Below are 21,557 nucleotides of genomic sequence, written 5' to 3' on the forward strand. Positions count from 1 at the left end.
CCATCTATGTACAGATAACTTTAAAAAGTAGCTCAACTTACAGTCAATTAAACCAAGATATGATAAGAGCGGTCTCTCATATTTGTGACGGTCAGGTCAGGTATGGGGGTCTGCACCACAGCAGAACATTACTGTATCTACCATTTGTTAGTATCTGCTTGGGTCTTCCTGGGTAACCCTCTGAGCAGTGTCTCAGTCAGTTCCCATCTCTGTGAGACACCTCCTCATCTACCGTGACCATGAGGCATGTGGATGTCATGACTGGAGCCACGACCCCAGTCAGAGTAATTTATGTTGAACAGATTTCTTATCATCATGTGCTGGTGATATGTAAAAGGTACTCATGCCGGTAATATATAAAAGACACCCAATACACTCTGTATAGTGGTTGGTGTTAAGAAGGGCATCCAGCTATAAAGATCATGCCAAAACTGACAACTGGAGCTTGGTGCAGCCCTCCAGCTTGTCAGCTCCAGTCAAATGATCCAACCCATGCCAGCATGGAAAATGGACATTAAATGATGATGATTGTTTAATATCCACTTTTCCAGGTTTGCATAGATCAGACAGAATTTGTTGAAGATTTTCTATGGTTGGATGCCCTTCCTGTTACCAACCCTCACCTATTTCCAAGCAAAGTAATATTTACACTTGACCAGACATGTTTTCATGGTGAGGACACATATGACAGGCTTCTTTCAGTTTTCATAAACCAAATCCACTCACAGACAACCTGGGGCTATAGTAGAGAACACTTGCCCAAGGTGTCATATAGTGAGACCGAACCCCCAAACCACATGGCTGGGAAGTAAACTTCTTGCTACATAACCATACCTGTTACATGACATTGATAATAAAGTTATTGTAATTATCCAATATTGACCCTTTAGCTTTCAAACCAGCCATATCCAGCCCAAATATTCTATCTGTTTTGTGTTCAAGCTAGCCAGATCCAGCCTCTCACACCTACTCTACAATGTCATTCTAAAAATAAACTGTCACATCATCAAAATCTCAAAGACAATTAGGATTAATTCAAAATAATATGAATAAATAAACATTATATTTGACAGAGAAATCTGAATGCTAAATGGTTAAGAAGTAGTTTGAGATATGCCAAGTATGAAATTATTATAACAAAAAAACAAAAAGCTTTAAAGCAAGCAAGACAAAATAGCCATTTATCTAGTAACCCACTTGTTGTAGAATCTATAATAGATTTTCCAGATTGTGATAAATGGTCTTTCTTTCCAGGCGTTAATAAAAAATTCTCGGGTGGTGGTGAATGTGGAATCATGACCTGAAAAAAAAGACAAAAAAACAAAAGAGATAAAATTAAATCTCAAAAATATATTTGAAAATAGAATAACCTACACTGAAATAATCTTTTCTACTATAGGTACAAGGCCTGAAATCTTGGGGGAGGAGCCAGTCGCAGTATGCAACAGGTACTTAATTCATTGACCCTGAAAGGATGAAAGGCAAAGTCAACTTCGGCAGAATTTGAACTTAGAATGTAGCAATGAGCGAAATACTGCTAAGTGTTTTGTCCAGCATGCTAATGATTCTGCCAGTTTGCCGCCTTGGAACTGAAATAACGACAAAAAAATACAAGAAGAACCTAATTTGTGAGAACTAAATGAAGTGTAGACATGTTCACAACCATGTGATTCCAGGTTCATTTCCATTCCATTATGTCTTCTATTATTCCATAGAAGACATAATAGCCCATGTCTTCTACTATGACCATGGGCTAAACAAAGACCTGCAAGTGAATTTTAAAAGATGAAGCTAAAAGAAGTACATCATAACCACATTGTTTCTCTACAGCAATAAACCTGTTCTGACCTCTTCTCTCATATTTTAACTCCCTCAATGGATGCCCTTCCTAACTCTAACGGTCCAGCAGAGTAGACTTAGTGGTTTTTATGTGGCACAAGCACAGGTGAGGTTAGTTTTGGCAAGGTTTTTACAGCTGGATGCCCTTCCAAACACCAACCACTTTACAGCGTGGACTGGGTGCTTTTAAATGGCATCTGCACTGACAGGGTCACCAAGAAATTACAAGACCAAAAAAAAAACAAATGTTAAACTGACAATAATAAAATCAATTTTTATCTTTTACTTGTTTCAGTCATGTGTTACTGTGGCCTTGCTGGAGCACCACAGCCGAGGGTTTAGTTAAACCAATCAACCCCAGTTCTTACTTTCTAAGTTTAGAATTTATTCTATCAGTCTCTTTTACTGAACTAAGTTACAGGAACATAAACAAACCAACACAGGTTGTCTAGCAGTGGTAGGTGGGCAATCACAAACAGCACACGATAGGCTTCCACACTCAGTTTCTGGTCACCAAATTCACTTAGACAGGTATTGGTTGGTCCAGGGCTATAATAGCAGACACTTGGCTAAGGTGCCATGCACTGGGACTGAACCCGAAACCATGTGGTTACAAAATGAGCTTCTTAACTACATAGCCATGCCTGAAACAGTAAATGTAAACCCTTACTCACCAAATTCTTAGCATCCACTTTATCACAATTATCACAAAGTTTTTCAGTCAAATAGTGTACAGAATCCTTTGACTCTTCTAAGACATCTGTCATTTCTTGTCTGAAAGTTAATAAACAAATTTAGTGAGAAAACAAGAAATAAGCAAAAAAACAAAACAAAAAAAAACTATAAATAAAATAAAAGATAAAGTATTATAGTTTTAGTTCTTGTTTAAGCCTTTAGCATTTAAACTAGCCATATCCAGTGCAAATATCCCACCTGCTTTTAAGTTAAACCTGGACAGATCCATCCTTCACACCTATTCTACAATGGTTATTCTAAATACAGTAATTCCTTGCCATATCATGGTTCTCCTATCGCAGTACTTTTTTTTAAGTGGGCTGTTTATGTGACACTGGTGTAGGCTACAGCGGTGATCTCATTTTACTTGCCAGGTCTTCTCAGTCACAGCATATCTCCAGAGGTCTCAGTCTTTTGTTATTGCCTCTGTGAGGCCCAACGTTCGAAGGTCATGCTTCACCACCTCATCCCATGTTTTCTTGGGTCTCCCTCTACCACGGGTTCCTTCCACTGTTAGGAAGTGACACTTCTTCACACAGCCCTCCTCTTCCATACGTAGTACATGACCATACCAGCGCAATCGTCTCTCTTGCACGCTACATCTGATGCTTCTTATGTCCAACATTTCTCTCAAGGCGCTTACACTGGTGTGAGTGCACACTGACATTACACATCCAGCGGATCATGCTAGCTTCATTTCTTTCAAGCTTACGCATGTCTTCAGCAGTCACAGCCCATGTTTCACTGCCATGAAGCACGGAAGTTCATACACATGCATCGTACAATCTACCTTTCACTCTGAGCAAGATGACCTTTGTCACCAGCAGAGGTAGGAGCTTTCTGAACTTTGCCCAGGCTATTCTTATTCTAGTGGTAACGCTCTATGAGCATCCACCCCCACTACAGACTTGGTCACCTATGTAGCAGAAGCTATCAACTATTTCTAGTTTCTCTCCCTGGCATGTGATGGGATCTGTTTTCTGAGCATCTGTGGTGTTTATTACCCTGTTGCATCTGCCGCACATGAAAGCTATCTTCCCGGTTAACCTTCCTTTGATGTTGCCGCACCTCTTATGCATCTATAGCGTACACTGGGTACATCTTATGGAGTTTTATTCTCCACATAAATAGATTTTGAATTCTAAGAATCTACGATTTTCTTCCTTCCAAATCAAGCAGGTAACACTGGTGTAAATAGATATATTTTGGGGTGATTGATGAAAATAGTTCCCCAAAAAGTGTTCTAAAAGAATGGCAGACAAACAAGATGTGACACTGATTTGATTAAAAAATTGGGAGAATCGAGAGAAACTACAGCAGAAAAGATCAGAGAAAGGCATGGAGTAAAATCAAAAAGTGTGTAAACAAAGAAATAGAAAAAAAAAAAAAACGTACCTCATAGTTTCAATGTTTTCAAGGAATTTACTGTGATTTTTGGACAGCATTTCAAACTCACTGATGGTTTCTTTACAGTCACAGACATTTACTAAATTGGAAAATAATCATATTGAAAGTTATGTTATTTTACACTTTCTCTGTTAATTCAAAATTATCTATCTATCATCATCATCATCATCGTTTAACGTCCGCTTTCCATGCTAGCATGGGTTGGACGACTTGACTGAGGACTGGTGAAACCGGATGGCAACACCAGGCTCCAATCTAAATTTGGCAGAGTTTCTACAGCTGGATGCCCTTCCTAACGCCAACCATTCAGAGAATATCAAAAGGATCTGTTATAATACTATTCCACAGCATACCAACAATCTAATAATACTATTTTACATATACAAAACAGCCATACCAACAATCCAACATACTTCCATCATCAGCTGCCCCATGGATATCATTATGGTTTCGACACCTGTGCAGTACCATTCAATCCAGCTGTGTCAAACAAACCAAAGAAACCCATGGATATCATTAGGGAGAGACATTATACATACATGTACATTATCAATCATTTGACTGTGGCCATGCTAGAGCATCACCTTTAGTCAAACAAACTGATGCCAGGACTTATTTTATCAGTCTCTTTTGATGAACTGCTAAGTTACGGGGACGTAAACACACCAACATTGGTTGTCAAGCGATGGAGGGGGGGACAAACACAAACATTCGCGACAGGCTTCCTTTAGTTTTCATCTACTAAATCCACTCAAAAGGCTTTGGCCAGTCTGAGGCTATAATAGAAGACACTTGCCCACAGTGGGACTGAACCTGGAACCATGTGGTTGGGAAGCAAGCTTCTTACCACACAGCCGAGCCTGCACCTATATACATATTTATAAAGAGAGAGAGAGCGAGAGAAAGAGTGGCATTATAGATACATGTACATTTTTATATATATATATATATATATATATATATATATATATATATATATAGAGAGAGAGAGAGAGAGAGAGAGAGAGAGGGAGAGAGAGAGAGAGGGAGAGAGAGAGAGAGAGAGAGAGAGAGAGAGAGAGAGAGAGAGAGAGAGAGAGAGAGAGAGAGAGAGAGAGAGAGAGAGAGAAATTCATCATCATTTAACATATTATACAAACATATATATTATGCATAAAATTATCACTTACTAGATTGCAATTTTTCATGATACATCTGTAAACTGAAGTTGGAGAGTTTAATTAAACTGAAAAGAGAGATAGAAAAAAAAAATAAGCTAAAGCCCCAAAAGGTCAGCAAAATTTGACTAACACTGTACAAGGTACTAATATAAAACATAGACCAAAATGTCAGCAGCACAGCAGAGAATTCAATAATCTTAATAACACCATGGAATCATTTATGGCCAGAACTAAAACAACAGCAACTAATAACTTCGTTATCATTAAAAACATTATATATTAGAGTGCCCAGTACCGTGTGACTGGCCCTTGTGCCGGTGGCACGTAAAAGCACCCACTACACTCTCGGAGTGGTTGGCGTTAGGAAGGGCATCCAGCTGTAGAAACTCTGCCAGATCAGATTGGAGCCTGGTGCAGCCTTCTGGCTTACCAGTCCTCAGTCAAATCGTCCAACCCATGCTAGCATAGAAAACGGACGTTAAACGATGATGAATATTACACACTGCATTTGATGGTATAAAAGATGCTACACAATTTCAGGATAAAAAAGTTTTTGTGCATTCATGCATGTCTAAGAGGCTCAACTTCGTATACAGGACCCAGAGTGATTTTTAAAACATTTTGTTTCAAAACAATAAATGCATCTTATATGCTATCAATAAGGTATATAGTAGTATATATATGAGTGTTGGGCCTCAAGGAGGCAATGACCAAGACCTTTGGCATTATGCCATGCTTGAGAAGAAGACCCATCAAGCCGAGCAAAATCGCAGTCATGGCAGATACCAGTGTCATACAAATGGTACCTGTGCTGGTGGCATGTAAAAGCAGCTGTTACACTCTCGGAGTGGTTGGCAGTAATGAAGGGCATCCAGCTGTAGAAAACCATGCCAAATCAGACTGGAACCTGGCGCAGCCTTCCAGCCTACTCATACCATCCAACCCATGCCAGCATGGACAATGGATGTTAAGTGATGATAATGATGGACTGGTGTCCTGTCCAGGTGGAGAATATATACGTCACAGAATTTGAGAAATCAGCTTCACAAACCTATGGCTCAGGAAGAACCTTTGATCTTTTTGATATATTAATATATACATATAATATTAATATATAATATTTGTTATAAGGCAGTGAGCTGGCAGAACTGTTAGCACACCTGGCAAAATGCTTAGCGGTATTTTGTCAATCTGTCTGTTCCGAGTTCAAATCCCGCCGAGGTTGACTTTGCCTTTCATCCTTTCCGGGTTGATAAACTAAGTACCAGTTGATGGTACTTAGCACTGGGGTTGATGTAATCGACTTTACTGTTGGGTATGAGTATAAAAAACTGCATCCCCCTGTTAAACCATGCTAAGCCAGTGTGATTGGCGAACCAGATGGCTGCACCAGGCTCCAACCTGATCTGGCAGAGTTTCTACAGCTGGATGCCCTTCCTAATGCCAACCACTCTGAGTGTAGTGGGTGCTTTTACGTGCCAGTCAGGCGCTACTGGCAATGGCTACGTTCGAATGTTTTTTTCACATGCCACCGGCACAAGTGCCAGTAAGGTGACGTTGGTAACAAACATGCTCATATGGTGCTATTTACGTGCCACCGGCATGGAAACCAGACAGCTGCTCTGGCAATGATCACGCTCATTATTATATAAGATGTCAAAAACACTGCCTTACCTAGCAATGTCCAGTTTTCCTCTTCTGTAGAGACTTTCTACTTTCCCCTAAAATATAAAAAGAAAACAAAATAAAAAAAATCGCCGAGGAATACATAAATTCAAAAAAATTAAAATTATCCACAAAAACATAAAAGACTATTTTAAAAATCACATATTGCAGAAATAATCATCTGTTGTATACTGTATCATTCTCATCACCATTTTTACATCTGCTTTGGATTGGATTAGCCTTCTTAACCCTTTAACAGCAAAATTATATTTCATAATTATTTCAGTAGTTATTTCTACTCTAGGCACAAGGCCTTGAAAATTTTGGGGGAAGGGGGCTAGTCGATTATAGCGACCCGCAGTGTGTAACTGGCAATTATTTCGTCAACCCTGACAGGATGAAAGGCAAAGTCAACTCTGAACGTAGTGGTGGATGAAATACCGCTAAGCATTTCGCCTGGTGTGCTAACGATTCTGCCAGCTTGTTGCCTTAATTATTTCAGTAATGATGTTAAATATCTACCAAACAATAGAATTTGAATTTTTCTGTAAATCACATTGCCTCAATAAACTTAATATATTTTAACAAAAAAATAAGTTGCAACTATGACATTCCTTAACAAAAGATAGATCACCATCATCATCATCGTTTAACGTCCGCTTTCCATGCTAGCATGGGTTGGACAATTTGATTGAGGACTGGTGAACCGGATGGCTGCACCAGGCTCCAATTTGATTTGGCAGAGTTTCTACAGCTGCATGCCCTTCCTGAGAGTATAGTGGGTGCTTTTACGTTCCACTGGCATGAGGGCCAGTCACACGGTACTGGCAACAGCCACGCTCAAAAAGGTGTTTTTTTACGTGCCACCTGCACAGGAGCCAGTCCAGCGGCACTGGCAACAACCTCGCTCGAATGGTTTTCTAACATGCCACCAGCACAAGTGCTAGAAGGCAACACTGGTAATGATGGGGATATAAAACTGCTTTATATATGTGCTTCCAGTAGAAAAAGGGCTAAGGCACTACCCTATGACCGGATGTACTTCTTGATGTCAACCCATACTTGTTTATAAATCAGGTACTTTATTTCACTTTGCTCCACACACTGAACTGCCTGGCGGCAAAATATTTATGCAGGAAAATCAACCTAGGTCATCACTGCCCATGTAGTGTCATTGTGAAGACACCAAGGCAAACACACACACAAATGTCAGGTTTCCAAACAGTTTTCATCAAACAAATTTCACTTATCACAAGGCATCCAGAAGGGTATCCAACTGTAGAAACAATGCCAAAGCAGACATTGGGGGTACTTTGTAGTTCTTGGACCCATCAGATCCTGTCAAACCATCCAACACATGGAACATGGATATCAAATGATGACGATGACGATACAGAAATCTCACAGAAACAATGGATTATTGCCTTTCATCCTTTCGGGGGTCGATAAATTAAGTACCAGTTACGCACTGGGGGGGTCGATGTAATCGACTTAATCCCTTTGTGTGTCCTTGTTTGCCCACTCTATGTTTAGCCCCTTGTGGGCAATAAAGAAATAAGAAACAATGGATTATTAAAGATATAAAGAATCATCATCATCATCGTCGTTTAACGTCTGCTTTCCATGCTAGCATGGGTTGGATGCTTTGACTGAGGACTGGTTAACCAGATGGCTACACCAGGCTCCAATCTGATTTGGCAGAGTTTCTACAGCTGGATGCCTTTCCTAATGCCAACCATTCCAAGATTGTAGTGGGTGCTTTTATGTGCCACCAGCACGAAGGCCAGTCAGGTGGTACTGGCAACAGTCACGCTCAAAATGGTGTATTTTACATGCCACCTGCACAGGAGCCAGTCCAGCGGCACTGGCAACGATCTCGCTCGAATGTCTTTATACGTGACACCAGCACAAGTGCCAGGAAGGCGACTCTGGGCACAGGTGCCATCACAATTTCGCTTTCGCTTGCCCCAACAGGTCTTCACAAGCCGAGTTTCATGTCCAATGAAGGAGACGACGTAGGATATATATGTATATGCTTACCTCTTGAATTTCTTGCTCTTTAACCTGAAGCAGTTGGTCTGGAATACAGGCATTAATTAACTGCATGTCAAGTTTGTGTTTACTCTCAAAGCTTTTGATGACAGACTGGATTGTCTCTCTGTCAGCATTCTGGGATTGTATCTGATGAAGCATGTCTTTCCATTGGTGCTTGATCTGATGAGAAGAAAACAGGTTTTTGATTTTAGAAAATATAAAAAAAAGAATTTAGGATGAGAATAGTGGTAGGGATAAGGAATTGAAAAGGAAACTGAATCACATTTTAAAACTTAACAACCATAAAAGCAAACAGAGTTGCAAAGACAACAGATAAAACATGTTGAAGCAGGGACTTGTGGGGTTAAATACCAGGGGTTTTCAAACTGTGGTCCGCAGACCACAGGGGGTCCGTGGACAGAAAATACTTTTTATGGGCAATTTGATTTTATATATGTTTTTTAATTGAAATCTTTTAATTGACAATAAACCTATTTTGTTAAATACTGTTAAATAAATAAATGTAAAAATATATGTTATTTTAAGCAAATATCTATGTATAAATTTCATAAGCGTTTATAAGGGGGTCCCTAAGGTAAAGCCTGAAATATAAAGGGGTCCGCAAGTCAAAAAGTTTGAAAACCCCTGTTAAATACAGTATAGGACACTTACCCAATATAAAACTTCATTTCTTGCGTCATCTGTACCATCACAATTTTCTTTAGTCCTGGGCAAAAATTCAAGTAATTCAACAAGATCTATAAATAGGTGTTTCTGAATATTCATAGCTACAAACAATGAGATATGTTTTACACAGAGCAAACATGCAAGTATATATTTATATATATGAATAGATCCTGAGAACTTTCAGAACAAGAGAGCAGGAAACTATGCTGGTTGTATGGAGGGCATTTGTCTCAGTCGTGTGGATTACTGCTCTCAACTGTGGTCACCCCACATCGTCATCATCATCGTTTAATGTCCGTTTTCCATGCTGGCATGGGTTGGTCAGCTTGACTGGCAAGCCAGGAGGCTGCACCAGGCTCCAATCTGATCTGGCATCAACCTCGCTCGGATGGTGCTTTTAACGTGCCACCGGTACAGGGAGCTATCCAGGCAGCACTGGCAATGACCTACGCATGAATGGTACTTATTGCGTGCCACCAGTACGGGAGCCAGTGACCGCAACTACGATTTCCATTTGGATGTGATTTGATTTGATTTTGTGTCAAATTAATAACATAACTTGACGCAGTTCAACAGTACCACACCAAGAAGATTGCATCAATAGAACAGCTGAGCTACAAGGAGAGATTGAAAGAACTACGACTCTACTCCCAGGAGCGAAGATGGGAGAGGTGTGCGGTGATATACATATGGAAGATCCTGGAGCGGTTGGCACCTGACTTTGGCATCAAGAGCTATACCAGACACAGAACTGGATATCACTGCATGGCTCCAAAGGTCCCAGCCATCCTATCTATTGTGAGGACTGTGTATTGCAACAGCTTGGGATTCAAGGGCCCATGGCTGTGTAATACCTAGCCAAAACACCTGAGAGTTCTGCATGGAGTTGAAGTGGATGCTTTCAAGAAAGAACTTGACTTCCTGCTGTCCAAGGCCCCAGATGAGCTAACATCATGGCAAGAAACTCGAAAGAGGGCAGGAATATCAAACTCTCTCCTTCACCAATCACACAAGAAAGGTGATAATACTAACAGTGCCCCAGCATGGCCACAGCCTTTGCACTGAAATGCATAAAAGAATGAAGGAATATACACATTTTTAGACAGACAGACAATCAATCACTCACTTGTTTTCTTTTAATGCATCCAGATTTGAATTCATGCGGTTTATTTTTTTGAACTGGATTTTGTATTCTTCTGTAAGTTTCCTTGGGAAAGAAAAGAAAAATTAATGAATTTCAGTACAATCTGTTAGTTTAGTGGAACATTTTGGCTATTTACTCAGAATTAGTGCAAAATAGAATATATCTGGAGGTTGACATGTAACTTTAAATTATCATATTTATGGCAAATAGCTATATTGGACATGTACCACATGTAGCATAAAACTATATTCGCTGTGATATACTCCCACTTTGAGGAAAGTTCTGAATAATGAGACACCATGGGCTTCTACATGGTCACTCAACATGCTAGAAATAGACACAAAATTTCTTTTACCCTTTTAACACAAACTTTCTTGAAACTGCCCCTAGATCTATGATGCTAATTCCCTGTTTTAAAGTGATCAAAATTAAAATCTTCCCTCAACATTCCATATTAATCTATGTTCTAAACATCATGTAAATAATGAGACAGTTAGTTTAATAAAATTTTTATCATTTTCAAAGTTAACTGAAACAAAGGCGCAGGAGTGGCTGTGTGGTAAGTAGCTTGCTTACCAACCACATGGTTCCAGGTTCAGTCACACTGCGTGGCATCTTGGGCAAGTGTCTTCTACTATAGCCTCAGACCGACCAAAGCCTTGTGAGTGGATTTGGTAAACGGAAACTGAAAGAAGCCCGTCGTATATATGTATATATATATATATATATATATATATGTATATATATATATATATATATATATATGTATATATATATATATGTGTGTGTGTGTGTGTATATGTTTGTGTGACTGTGTTTGTCCCCTCAACATTGCTTGACAACTGATGCTGGTGTGTTTACGTCCCTGTGAATTTACTTGATGGGAACTCTGTGGAAGCCTGTCATATGCATGTGTATGTGTGTGTGATCATCATCATCATTTAACATTTATTTTTCCATGTTGGCACGGGTTGGATGGTTTGACAGGAGCTGTACCAGGTTCCACTGTCTGTTTTGGTATGGCTTCTACAGCTGGATGCCCTTCCTAATGCCAACCACTTGACAGAGTGTACTAAATGTGATGTGTGTGTAGAGAGAGAGAGAGAGAGAGAGAGAGAGAGAGAGAGAGAGAATGAGGAATTGATAAAATCTATATACAAGAAAATACTAGAGCTGTACAGCTTAACAGATATGAGTTGTTCAGGGGCTGAATATAAAGGGAGAGACTCCTAACACATTTAACCCATTACCTACCAGTGATCTCATAGGAGATCACTTAAAAATTACAAATTTCATAATTATCTGTCAATATTTACATATATCTAACCTTTTTGCTATATCTACTAGGTATATTTCTCTGATATTCAAATGAGGTTTGCTAATTTTTCACTCAATATCTCGATTATTTCTATTTAAAATGTTATTATGAAATGTTATTTTGATCCTTCCAGCGTGTTTCTAAGGCTGTTTTATGCTAGAAATCAAAGTTTCATGAAAAAATTCCAGTTAATAGAATTATGGGCGGTAATGGATTAATGTAGAATCTAGATGGTCAAAGATGGATTATTCAGATAACATGACAACTACAATGAGGAATGGAAGCAAATACAAGCTTACTTTGTAGCCTCTTGCCATTTCCAGTAGAGTTTTAGATTCTCATCAATGCTCACCAACAATGACTGGACATTTTTGATTGTGGCACATTTCAGGATCTTCGGAATGTGGGTTGCTTGAGGATGTGAGGGCTTCAGTGTTGGACATCTAAGATAACCATCTTTAATATTACCTACAACAATAGGTACAACAACAGAAAAAAATAATATATATTAAAGAACAGATATAAAGAAATAAGAACAAAAATAATTAAAGGATCTGAGATTCATTAAGGGTCATGGAAGTTGACCATTGTCATCATCATCATCATTGTTTAACGTCCACTTTCCATGCTAGCATGGGTTGGACGATTTGACTGAGGACTGGCGAACCAGATGGCTACACCAGGCTCCAATCTGATCTGGTAGAGTTTCTACAGCTGGATGCCCTTCCTAATGCCAACCATTCCGAGAGTGTAGTGGGTGCTTTTATGTGCCACTGGCACAAAGGCCAGTCAGGCGGTACTGGCAACGACCATGCTCAAAATGGTGTATTTTACATGCCACCTGGACAGGAGCCAGTCCAGCGGCACTGGCAACGATCTCACTCGAATGTTTTTACATGTGCCAGGAAGGCGGCGCTGGGCACAGGTGCCATCACGATTTCGCTTTCGCTTGCCCCAACAGGTCTTCGCAAGCCAAGTTTCATGTCCAATGAAGGAGACGATGTTGACATGGGTGCCAGTCATCGAATTTAGTTCGGTATGCTACAGAAAAAAAAATATCAGTGAAGAAGTAGCTATATAAATAAACATAAAGAGAATAAAAATTTTTATTACATTCTTTTTTCAGTGTTTTCAGTAAAACATATCTGGACAAGTAGAAGAGAAATTGCTCAAATTTGTAACCTCCAGGTGAGAGGAACAGAGATGGGTACATGGAATTAAATCCTGCTTCTGGATCCTCCTGGGAAATAGAAAATAGGTGAAAGACAAATTTATTTGGTTAGATATGATGGATTCTCTAGTTATATATGTACCATTTGTATTAACTTAAATGGAGATGAAAATTATATATTTTGTGCGTTAACAAGACAGACCTGGAGTAGACAGGGCATGTCACTGATGAGATTGCAAAATGGTGATGAAAGGACTTTGACAAACATAGCTGAGTGACTGACTGAATGATTAATCAAATAAGCAATTAGTTAAGCATTTCACTAATTGATTAATAATAATAATAACACATGATTAGCCTAGATCTATCATTTTACAAGGTTTTCACCAGCAGAAAGTCTGCATCAAGTTCAATAAGATAATAATAAAAATGAAATAGAACCAGTGCATGTGTATATTATTGGCATAATGACCTGCCCAAGGTACGACAGAAAATTGTATTAAGCTTCATCTATGATGGAAGAGCAAAATTGGCAGAACATATGACCAGCCTGGATCCATGATCTTATAAGGTCTTCACCAGCAGAAAGTCTGCATCACATTCAGTATGGTAATAATAATGAAATAAGTGAAATAGAATCAGAGCATGTTTATTATTGGCATAATGACCTGCCCAAGGTATGACTGTATAAATTGTATTAAGCTTCATCTATGAGGAAAGAGCAAAATTAATGGTGAAGCAAATCGTGGAAATAACTAAATTAAAGTGCTTCAGGGTTTTGATAGCTCAAAATAATGATTTAAAATTTTGGCATAAGGCCAACAGTTTTTGAGGGAAGAGGGAAGTTAACTTCATCAACCCTGAAAGGTTGAAAGGCAAACTCAACCTCAGTGGAATTGAGGAAGATCTGCACAGACATGACTGTATGGTTAAGAAGCTCATTTTGCAACCATGTGATTTTGGGTGCAGTACTTTGGACTACAACAGTCCAGGAACAACCAGTGCCTTGTGGGTGAATTTCACAACAGTGTGGAAATCCCTCCCTCCCACCCACCCCCATACCACTTGGTTAAATAATAAATGTATATTTAACTCTCAAACCACCTGACATTTTGCTTCATCATCATCGTCATCATCGTCTTTCCATGCTAGCATGGGTTGGACGATTTGACTGAGGACTGGTGGACCAGGAGGCGACACCAGGCTCCAATCTGATTTGGCAGAGTTTCTACAGCTGGATGCCCTTCCTAATGCCAACCCCTCCGAGAGTGTAGTGGGTGCTTTTATGTGCCACCGGCATGAGGGCCAGTCAGGCGGGTACTGGCAACGGCCATGCTCGAAATGGTGTGTTTTACGTGCCACCTGCACAGGAGCCAGTCCAGCAGCACTGGCAACGATCTCACTCGGATGTCTATGTGTGTATATCATCATCATCATCTTCGTTTAATGTCCACCTTTTATGCTGGCATGGGTGGGATGGTTTGATAGGAGTTGGCCAGACAGAAGCCTGCACCAGACTTCTATGACTGCCTTTGCAGGATTTTTACAGCTGGATACCCTTCCTAACACCAACCACTCTGCAGAGTGGACTATATATATATATATATATATATATATATATATATATACATACATGTGTGTGTGTGTGTGTGCAATTGTTCCCCTTACTGCTTGACAGCTGCAGTTGGTTTGTTTATGTCCCAATAACTTAGTGGTTCAACAAAAGGGGACCAATAGGACAAATACCAGGGGTTTATTTATTCAACTAAACCAGCATGGCTGCAATCCAATGACTGAAAACGAGTAAAAGATATAAAAGACTAAGCAGACGAATTAAGGTGAAAAATCAAAGAAAAACTTGAGCCTACCTGTGCAATTTTGTTTAGCCAGTTGCAGAGTTCCTTTCTGAAGTATTGTTCTTGCTTCTTGTCAAAGACTGGCCAGAATCCTCTACAAGTAAGAAAAAACATAGTCCTTGTGATGGAACAAGAGGAATTGTTGAAGCAAACATTTCCATAGCCAAATTCTTTCTTTTAGCTTTACTGTGTGGGAACCAAATACACTGTTTTGGTGCACGTCCACTTGAGACAGGGGAACTTGTCTTTTGACAGAGAGGTATTTTCTAGAATTTTCCATATTTCATATGAAGTAATAAACGTTTTATTTTCACAGGCCAATAGAAAGAATTTGCAAGAACTGATTTGCATATGGTTTCACGTTGCTCCAGTTTACTCAGCTGTAGAAATGAGTTGCAATATCACTGGTGCCAAGCTGTATCGGCCTTTGCCTTTCCCTTGGATAACATTGGTTGCATGGAGAAGGAAGGTTGGTATGCATGGGCAACTGCTGGTCTTCCATAAACGAATTTATGGAACTTTCTAGGTGCAATCCCAGGTCTTTACCTTTTACCCTTTACATTACTAGTAGAAATTTCATCAGCACAATGAAGGTTAATACCAACCAATCGTGTGTAAAATGAAAGTGCTACCTATGTACCAGTGGGCTGTAAAGTGTCTTACTAGATAAGACAACCATATAAAACCAGTGATAACAGTCTAATTACAATGGTTACTAATGGATCCTGTTAAACTTCTTCCAACCACTTGAAATGTCTTTAGTTTTTCCCAGACTATTTTCAAAAAAGTAGTTTTGCAGACTGATTATGAAAATCACATTCATTTTTACCAGAAATTAATAATAAAGAAGTATTTAAAGTTATGTAATTGTAGATTTGAAAAAAAAAAAAAAATAAATAAATAAAAAGAAAAAAGAAAATCTGGTGAAAATTATCTCAAGTGATTGGAAGAAATTTAACAAGCTCATCCCTAATCTGTTATAATAATAATAACTACTAGACTTATCAGTCACATACACACGCTACTGTAACTAAATACAGTAATCCCTCAACTATTGAAGGTGCTATGTTCGAAATCCCGCCATAATAGGTGAAAATCTGAAATAGAAACAGTACTGTACATTTTTAAAAATTATTTTAATAATTTGCACATATTTATTTTATTATAAATGCAAAACACCACCACAGAGGAATCGACGTAAGCTTAAATAATAAACTGTGATGGGTGAACCGTGATATAGCAAGGGATTACTGTAGTTGATTTCACTTAGCATTCTGTCTGCCAATGCATTTATCACTCTCTCTATCTCTCATCATCACTGTTGTTTTAATGTCCACTTTTCCACACTTGCATGGATGTGTTGAAAATTGGTAATGCAGGTTTCTTTGTAACCAAACATTCTTCTTGTTGCTAACTTCATCTGTTTCCAAGTAAAAAAAAAATTTCCCCAACTCTTTCAAACATCAACAACACAATGGCCAGATATGCATTTACAGAAGACTGCAAATGAACAACATCACTTGTATGATAGTAAGATTTCTTTGCAGTAAACACAAGGAGTTGCAAACATGTAATGTAAAAACAAGACACACACCCTTCAAAACTACCAAAGCAGGTGTTGTGTAACTCCTGCTAGATCAACCCTGAGAGACCCCTTTACTAAAAGGCATTCCAGCCAATAACCTTCCTGTCTTTTTACTGGACATTGCACTGTTGGACTACATTAATGTGTTGCTCTCATTTCAGAGAGAGAGAGAGAGAGAGAGAGAGAGAGAGAGAGAGAGAAAGAGAGAGAAAGAGAAAGAGAGAGAGAGAGAGACCAGGCTGCTATTTCTAGCAGGGTGAACACCATAAAGGTACTCCCAGATATCTTGAAATGAGGAAAATGAAAGCAAGAGAGAGAGAGAAAGACTTCCAGATGATTTACATCAGCAGTTCTCGACAGGGGTTCTCATGACCCTTGGGGGCCCAGATAAGATTTGGTTGTTAAGATTTACATGCAACAAATTGGTTATACTTCTACAATACAGAAAATATTAAAAATTTTTTTATGCAAGTCCTAGTAATATTTGATGATAAAAATATAATAGGATTTTGTCTAAACATCAAATGACCATAGGGATCCAGCTGTGTAAAAAAGGAATCATCGGGGTCCATAGGTAAAAAAAAAAAGTTGATTTACAGGTTTGCACAAAGTGTTTGAGTGAAAGGGGGAGGAAAAAGGGAGGAGGAAGAGTAGGGAAAAGAAGGAAGGGGTGGTGCCAGTAACAGGTGAACTGGGTGGCGCAGGGGTAAATCTAGGAGTGAAACAAAATATATATATATATATATATATATAAAAAAAAAGGCGGAAAAATATGTTTTCATACCTAAATCTTGTTTTAGCTTCTTCAGGATCAAGCTTCTCCATTAGAAAATAAAGGATAGGGAGGGCCCCTTTGTTGTTGGGTACAGCAAACATATTTCTGAAATGATAATTTTTTTTATGAGCCACAGGGGCATAGATGAAGGGGACATCACAAGGACAGACAACAAATTGTGTGGGGGTTTATATAAGGGATAGGGCATCCAGCTATAGAAACTTTGCCAGAACAGACTGGAGCCTGATTGCAGCCTCCTGACTTGCCAGTCCTCAGTCAAACCGTTCAACCCATGCCAGCATGGAAAGCAGACATTAAACAATGATGATGATGATGATAGGGTGAAAGAAATGGAAAAGATAGTGAAATGCAACAGCAAAAATATATACAGTATACTAAGTGTGTGATAAAATGAATGATGCAGTCCTTCTGGTACAGGAGAAACTGGATTGCATGACTAGTGGAGCACATCCTTTCTACTGGAAACAGAAAAGTAAATACTCCAGTCCAGCCAAATGTGGATTGGGGTAAGGTACTAAGGAGGCAACGTGAGCAGGTGCCATCTCTGCTTGACCTTTCAGAGATAATTTTCTCTCAGCCCATTTCTAAGCGAGACGACACGTTAGAAAATCATTCGAGCAAGGTAGTTGCCAGTGCTGCTGGACTGGCTCCCATGCAGGTGGCATGTAAAAAACACCTTTTTGAGCGTGGCTGTTTCCAGTACCGTCACGTAAAAGCACCCACTACACTCTCGGAGTGGTTGGCGTTAGGAAGGGCATCCAGCTGTAGAAACTCTGCCAGATCAGATTGGAGCCCGGTGCAGCCTTCTGGCTTGCCAGTCCTCAGTCAAATCATCCAACCCATGCCAGCATGGAAAGCGGACGTTAAACAACAACGGTGATGAATATGATTGGCCATCCTGCATGTAACCTCATCCCAGTTCTTCCACTAGGAAGTCTAGGTCAAACCAGACACCGAGCAATTTCACCATTCCATCTGTCCATCAACCTGCTGTGCTGTTCATTGGCATAGACTTGGCTCTCCAGTTGCTAAGCTGCAAAGGAGATCAACTACCTGAACATCTGCGGTGTCTGACACTATTATTGCGATGTCATCTGCATGTGCCAAAACAAATCTCCTACATCCCAGTTCGAAAAGGGATGCCCCTCAAGAGTTCTAGCTTCCGAAGCAATGGCTCAAGTGCCAGAATGTATAGAAGAGATGAGAGAGGACACTCCCGACAGATTGAGTGTGAGACATGAAACAGGTCTGAGAGGTGGCCATTTACTTTTAACACCAAGCAAGCGTCAGTGTGCATTGCTGCAATCCAGCCACTGAAAATGGGCCTGAAACCAGCTGCTTTTAGGACTACTGTCAAGTAGCAATGATTGACCCTATCAAAGGTTTTGGACTGATCCAAACTGATCCAAGACCCACAAATACCAGAATTGCTACCCATTCCCTCAATGGTGTAATGCACGCCCATCACTTGATAACTTGATAACTGATGTTGGTGTGTTTACATCCCCGTAACTTAGCAGTTCGGCAAAAAGTGTCCGATAGAATAAGTCTTGGGGTCAATTTGTTCGACTAAAGGCAGGGCTCCAATATGGCCACTGTCAAATGACTGAAACAAGTAAAAAAAAATATGAAAGAATATACCAAAAATTATTATACTTACTCATTATATTGTATATGATCTTTCTTTTCTTGAGCTTCTCGATCAAAGCCTAACAGTAAAATGTTGGTGAAAAACGACTGGCGTAGTCTTTGCTGCTGTTCCGTCACTCTCAATTTCTTGATTGCATTTGGCTCCTTTGAAATTCAGAAATGGAATTATTTATGATTATGCCACTACACATGGTACACACTAAGTTATCGCAGATGTTGAACAAGTGTTGTCAGCTCTGTTTGAGCAAATCTAGACCATAGGAGTAATTTTTCCTTTTTAACCCTTTTGTTATTGTATTCATTTAGAGATGCTCTGTGTTTCTTTTGATTACTTTAAATATAACAAAGAATTTCGTAAAATAACTTAGTTATCATTAAGCTAGTGTTAGAAACATAAATTGTGACTAAGGTTTGGTGGAAGATTTCAATTCAGAACTTTTGAAAGCAAGACATTTGTACTACAGAGCCAGAGGCGGTTTCAGCTGAGTTGATTATCAAAAGGGTTAAGAATTGTTTATTATATATTTTAACTCTTTTGTTACCATATTTCTGTTGAGGTGCTCTGTCTTTCTTTCAATTGATTTTAAATATAACAAAGAATTTAGTAAAATAACTTAGTTATCATTCAGCTAGTGTTAGGACCATAAATTGTGACTAAGGTTTGGTGGAAGATTTTAATTCAAAACTTATGAAAACAAGATATTTGCACTCAGAGCCAGAGCTGGTTTCATGTAATGCTTGTATATTCACAGTGTTTTGAATTAATTATGCATTATCTCCATAGCTTTGAGATGTCAATGATGCAATTGTTTATATTGGGAATTATAATGTAGGGTAGGTGCAAGGGGCCAGATCTGGTTAGTTTCAAGATAAAACAAGCAGAATATTTTGGCTGGACATGACCAGTTTAAATGCTAATGGGTTAAACTTTTAGCCAAGGGGTAGGTACATGACCTAGTGTTTAGTGTTGTCTTCTCATCATCATCATTTAACGTCCGCTTTCCATGCTGGCATGGGTTGGCTGGTTTGACTGAGGACTGGCAAGCCAGGAGGCTGCACCAGGCTCCAATCTGATCTGGCAAGGTTTCTACAGTTGGATGCCCTTCCTAATGCCAACCACTCCGAGAGTGTAGTGGATGCTTTTTACGTGCCACTAGCCACAAGACTGTGATTTCAATTTCTGAACCAGGCAGTGCATTATGTTCATGAGCAAAACACTGTCTCAACATCAGTTTAATCCATTCAGCTGTAAATGAGTAACCCTAAAAGACACTGGGATCCTGTTCAGGAAAAATGGGCAACTGCTGGTTGTTGATAATCTTGCCCAGCAGGGAAGCTTTCTAGATATAATCCCATGGTCATTCATGGCTGAAGGAGGTCTTTTTACATTCCCATTATTATGGGTAACTTCAATGGTTGGAGCAGCTTAATGAAAACTGGGTTCTTTTTTCTTTTTTTGTATGTGTAGGGAACTTTGTACCAAACCAGGCTATTTTCAAGGACAATAGATTGTGATTTGAGAAAAATTTGGTTGCTATTTCTAGCAGATGAACCAGCCATATAAATATACATAGGACAATAGCTGAGATTTGAGCAAGATATGGTGACCATTTGTACCAGGATCATATTATCCAATATCTCACTTTCAAGATAACAGGCCAACAGAAGCAGCAGAACTACTTTATCTAATTTGTCCTTCCTTATCCAAAACAGTGGGTGATTTGAGGGTGATACAGCTACTGTTTGCAGCAGGTGTAAACATACATAAGGCAGTATGCTGTAATTTGAAGGTGATCTGGAAGATTCTAGACATAAACAGGACATGCAATTTTGCTTCAATTTGTCTACCTAGTTTCATTAAACACATTTCACATCTTCTTTGATTTAATGTACTCTCCTGCATGCTTGCATGGGTTGGATGGAGTTAACTGAGGTTGATTTTTCTATGGCTGGATGCCCTTCCTGTCAATAACACTCACCTTTTCCTAAGTATCCTTTATCTTTTACTTGTCTCAGTTATTTGACTGTGGCCATGCTGGGGTACCACCTTGAACGGTTTTAGTCGAACAAATTGACTTCAGAACTAATTTTTTCAAGCCTAGTACTTATTCCAACAGTATCTTTTGCCAAACCGCTTAGTTACAGGGACGTAAACACCAATACCGGTTGCCAAATGATGGTGGGGAACAAGCACAGACAGTGGCTGTGTGGTAAGAAGCATGCTTCCCAACCACATGGCTCTGGGTTCAGTCCCATTGCATGGCACCTTGGGCAAGTGTCTTCTACTATAGCCTTGGGCCGACCAAAGCCTTGTGAGTGGATTTGACAGATGGAAACTGAAAGAAGGCTGTTGTGTGTGTGTGTGTGTATTTGTGTGTCTGTGTTTGTCCCCACCACCACCATTGCTTGACAACCGATGTTGGTGTGTTTACATCCTCGTAACCTAGCGGTTCGGCAAAAGAGACCAATAGAATAAGTACTAGGCTCACAAAGAAGTCTTGGAGTCAAAT

The 21,557-nt window shown here is 39.4% G+C and overlaps 1 protein-coding gene across 2 annotated transcripts in view; it reads right to left on the reverse strand.

The window, feature by feature from the left end:
• LOC106879908 (uncharacterized) overlaps positions 1-21,557 on the reverse strand; it is a 42,241-nt gene that overhangs the window by 18,798 nt on the left and 1,886 nt on the right. For both annotated transcript variants that reach the window (XM_089349536.1, XM_089349537.1), the window contains exons 2-14: positions 19,058-19,191; positions 17,386-17,481; positions 15,029-15,110; positions 13,103-13,229; positions 12,289-12,457; positions 10,654-10,734; positions 9,513-9,567; positions 8,847-9,020; positions 6,816-6,862; positions 5,151-5,206; positions 3,970-4,060; positions 2,514-2,613; positions 1,198-1,300 (exon numbers count right to left, since the gene is read on the reverse strand). In XM_089349536.1, coding sequence (XP_089205662.1) covers positions 1,198-1,300; positions 2,514-2,613; positions 3,970-4,060; positions 5,151-5,206; positions 6,816-6,862; positions 8,847-9,020; positions 9,513-9,567; positions 10,654-10,734; positions 12,289-12,457; positions 13,103-13,229; positions 15,029-15,110; positions 17,386-17,481; positions 19,058-19,191 — 1,315 coding nt within the window. The remainder of the gene's footprint in view (positions 1-1,197; positions 1,301-2,513; positions 2,614-3,969; positions 4,061-5,150; positions 5,207-6,815; positions 6,863-8,846; positions 9,021-9,512; positions 9,568-10,653; positions 10,735-12,288; positions 12,458-13,102; positions 13,230-15,028; positions 15,111-17,385; positions 17,482-19,057; positions 19,192-21,557) is intronic.

This window comes from Octopus bimaculoides, chromosome 3, assembly GCF_046866305.1.
Source record: "Octopus bimaculoides isolate indiv1 chromosome 3, ASM4686630v1, whole genome shotgun sequence".
Lineage (NCBI taxonomy): Eukaryota > Metazoa > Mollusca > Cephalopoda > Octopoda > Octopodidae > Octopus > Octopus bimaculoides.